Source organism: Alexandromys fortis, unplaced genomic scaffold, assembly GCF_014885135.2.
Source record: "Alexandromys fortis isolate MF-2015 unplaced genomic scaffold, M_Fortis_MF-2015_v1.1 scaffold_361, whole genome shotgun sequence".
NCBI lineage: Eukaryota > Metazoa > Chordata > Mammalia > Rodentia > Cricetidae > Alexandromys > Alexandromys fortis.
Window position 1 is genome coordinate 191,182 of NW_026068246.1, and position 3,919 is coordinate 195,100.

The 3,919-nt window shown below is 29.7% G+C and overlaps 1 protein-coding gene across 1 annotated transcript in view; it reads right to left on the minus strand.

Moving 5' to 3' along the window:
• The window catches only part of Cdh19 (cadherin 19), a 105,480-nt gene that overhangs the window by 4,187 nt on the left and 97,374 nt on the right, over positions 1 to 3,919 (minus strand). Inside the window, exon 12 of the mRNA XM_050131292.1 lies at positions 2,270 to 2,518. Within this exon, the coding sequence (XP_049987249.1) occupies positions 2,270 to 2,518 (249 nt within the window). The remainder of the gene's footprint in view (positions 1 to 2,269; positions 2,519 to 3,919) is intronic.

Here is a 3,919-nt window from a genome sequence, read left to right on the forward strand (position 1 = left end):
ATATATGGTTTGAACAATACCAGGCCAGACACTTCCCTACCTAGCCCTTTAGATAGTACACATAGCCTATCTGGATAACCCAACTACTAGGAAGAAATGTATTATGAGTTGAGTTTCATTAAAATCAGTTTTCCTTAGGGAATAATGATTCAATTATACTAAGAAACATTTATTCCAAATTGCACTTTTTAATTTGCTGACAATAAAACATTAGTCATCCATACTCTTTAAAAGTTTTGATGCAGAATGTCAAACTGATATGAGTTTTCAGTCTTATCTGTTTTCATTTTATTTTGCTAACTGAAACCAGCAATGACATGCAGAAACACTATCCTTTAGAAAATGTGAAATCTCTCTAAAACATGAATTATCCTATAAGGCTTTATATTATGCAAATGTTGAGATAGGAAGAATAAGTTTTGAACCCTTGTTGCATTGGAATGTATATTTAGAAGTATTTTAAGTGGTTAAAATACTCATGTGCTTATGATAATATTAAAATGATGATCATAATTATGCTTTAAAATGAAGATCGAATGTAAAAAGAATATGTGTATCATATTAATATTGAAATTTTTATATAGTCATATAATTTCAATTCTGATACTACAATTAGTCGAAAAAAATTGCCTCCAATAAATAATTTTCTTAATTTAATTTAAAAATTCATAAAATTTTGCCAAAAATATTAGTTTACCCACACTTCCCATCAACAAAATATGTATCATGTCTTTGGACATGAAGCTTTCTGTGGTTGAGGTGGAGTCCAGGTTTGGGTTAGTAATATTGTTGAATTATAGCTGAATACATCTTACTTCACAAAGAATCTTAGGGTTTTTCTGTTTTTATAAACATCTCTAAAAATAATATGCAAAATTAAACCTGGATCAAGAAATTTATATATTTGCCATATTTTATAAAGTTATAATGTTAGACTGTGAAAAGAAACAAATGAGTGCTATATGTCTGCTCACCAAAGCAACAATAATAAACCAATACATAAAATTAGAGTGAATTGACTGAGATTTCTTTCTATTCCACGCTTTATATATAGACTTTAAATTCCACATTATCCTTTTTAAAAACACAAATGATCCCCTTAGTTTTAAATTGAAAAATACAACTTCTTTAAATTTATGATCTAGAGCTTGCCTTTTTTTAATGGAGTAAAATAGTTTTTTTTTTTTTGATAGAGGATTACAAAAAGCAAGGAATATCTCTGAAAAACCAAACAAAGAAGTATACCTTATAAAAATAAGACAGGCAAAACTTTGAAATTTTGTTACACATATGATCGTTGTATAGTTATTAAATCAAATTAATTAATGTATAATTTCAGTTATTTTTAAACTGAATAGTAATACTTAATCATTCTAAAGTTGAAGATCTACACCACTTGGATATCAAATACCAACTAGTTTCCCATAAAGGTACACATGCATGTAAAATTATACAGATTGAGCAGGTTATATTTATGTTTCAGATGATATAGATGTATATAAATATATAAGAATATTAAAGTAAAAGAGGTCATAATTTGAACAAAAGCAAGAAAGTGTAAATGGAAATACATAAAGGATGGAATAAAATTCAATAAAATGTTTTATTTGTATTATTATCTCATAAAATGAAAAAAATAGATTTTATCTCCTTGTTTTCACAAGTCATTCTGCCATTTGTAGTAAAATGAAGGATCCTGGAAGTCGTTAGGTCAATTGACAAAAGGCAGCTACTCAAAGACAAGTGAAGGATGACCACAGTATGACGAAGAACCAAAAAAGCCTTGTAAAACAGCAGAGATAAGTCCTTGTGACCTATTGTGCAGCAGTGACCATTAGAAATAGTAATTTAACACATGATTAGAAATGGGCTCTTCAGAGCACTATTTATAGTGTCCTGTTCAGATGTAGTAGATTTGATTACTGGTATTCTCAAGTCACAAAATTTCAAGAAATTCTTAATTGCTACATGACCCTTGAGAAAATACGTATTTCTTACAGTGAGTTTAAATTTCTTCATTTGTCTGATTGATAGGTACTTTTGGTTTATTCACTTATATCAGATAGAGATAATAATCCATTTTAACAAGTTCTAGTGAAATATCAAACTGCACAATAAAAAGAACCCAAAACAAATTCTATTTAGTTTTAAGCATAAACATGTTTTAGAAAATATAACAATATGGAGAAACTAGTTTATAACTACCTCTTTAACAAATTCATGGTGTTCCTTTTACAAATAAAAGTTTTTACCATCCAATATTACTTACCAACTATTACCATAATGCATACCAGGATAGCAATTATTACTTCAGTTTTGAATCTCATGATTAGAAGTCCCTTTTTAGTGCACATCTCTGTGCTTGCACTTTCTCCACAGTCACAGACTTGTATAGTGAGGGTGTTTGTGCTTGTAAGAGATGGGATTCCATTATCAGAAATTAAGATGATCATGGAGAGGACAGGCTCTTCTTTAAGGCTAAAACCCATTCTATTAGTCAGAATTACAGCTGTATTATCTAAAACAGAAATTCAAGTTCACAATTTTTTCAACAATATAAACCACATGTGAACAATGTAAGTACTAGGGGCAAAAACATTTCAATAAAATAATATCTATCTAAATAAAAAATATTATATTAAAATATCCAGCCCCATATCATTTTAAAATATTCTAAAAATTAATTACATAATAAAAAGACTTATTTGAACCAGATTTAAAAGGTTTTGAGAAATATAAATGATCAGTGCATAGAGAAAATAATGTTTCTGTATACTGATTTCAGTACTGGAAGGGCTATTCAGCAATAAATTAAAGCTTTATTTTCACAGTGTCCAGCACAACTTAAAAACAAAATAATTACAAAATTACTAGATATGTGTAAGATATTCAGTAACCTAACTACTACAGCTTGTGCCTTTAAATAATATACATTCTAGTTAGAAAAGGGCATAATTCTATTTTGGAGAGAAATTTGATTAGAATATTCTTTTACTTTGACATTACCAAATTATATTTCATATAAAATTCCACACATATGTGCACTACTTGTAACTAAATTAATTAATCAAAATGATAATATGGCAAAAATCAGGGAATTGTTCCACAAATACTTGAAAGAATAAGTGAAAAAGAATCATGAGTACTTCAATTTATGTGAATCTTGTTTCTAAATCTTAAATAATTAGAATTATATTTTCACCATTTTCGTCTCTCAAACTTTTATGAGGAGAAAAAGTACTCCCACTCAGGGAATTCCTCAATTAGCCTCAACTATGGGAATGTCTGTGAGATATTTTCTTGATTTCAAACACACGTAGGAGGGCCCAGACTTTAATGCCACACGCAGAGGAATGGGCCTAGACTTTTATAAAAAAAAAAAAAAAAAAAAAAAAGAAAGAAAAAAAAAAAAAAAAAAAATCAAACAAAAAATAAGAAAAGGAGAGTTCCACAAGGCAGAGAAAAACATGACAGTATGCCTCTGTGGTTTCTGCTTCAAGTTCTTACTTCTAGCAAATGAATTGTAAGGTAAATAAATCATTCCCTTACCAAGTTGGTTTTAGCTAGTGTTTGACAACAGCAACAGAAACAAACCAGAGCACATTTCCATTACTATAAATGATATTTGTATCCACAAAATCAATTTGAGAGGCATGAGACATCAACATTGATTTCATTCCAAGTCTCTTCCTAAGCCATACATTTTCAGTAAAAGAAAAATTTAAATATATATGTATATGATGGGCAAAACGTTTTTCAGATTAGTGGAAAAGCTGAACAAAATAATTTTAGGGACCCCATTCACTCCCTGATCATTCAGCAGGGGCTGCTCCCCTCTACTGGGGCCTCTCTCTCCCTAACCCATCCCAGGTTGCACCAAGGAACCTCCTCCCTTCTTCCTCCATTCTGTGGGGCCATG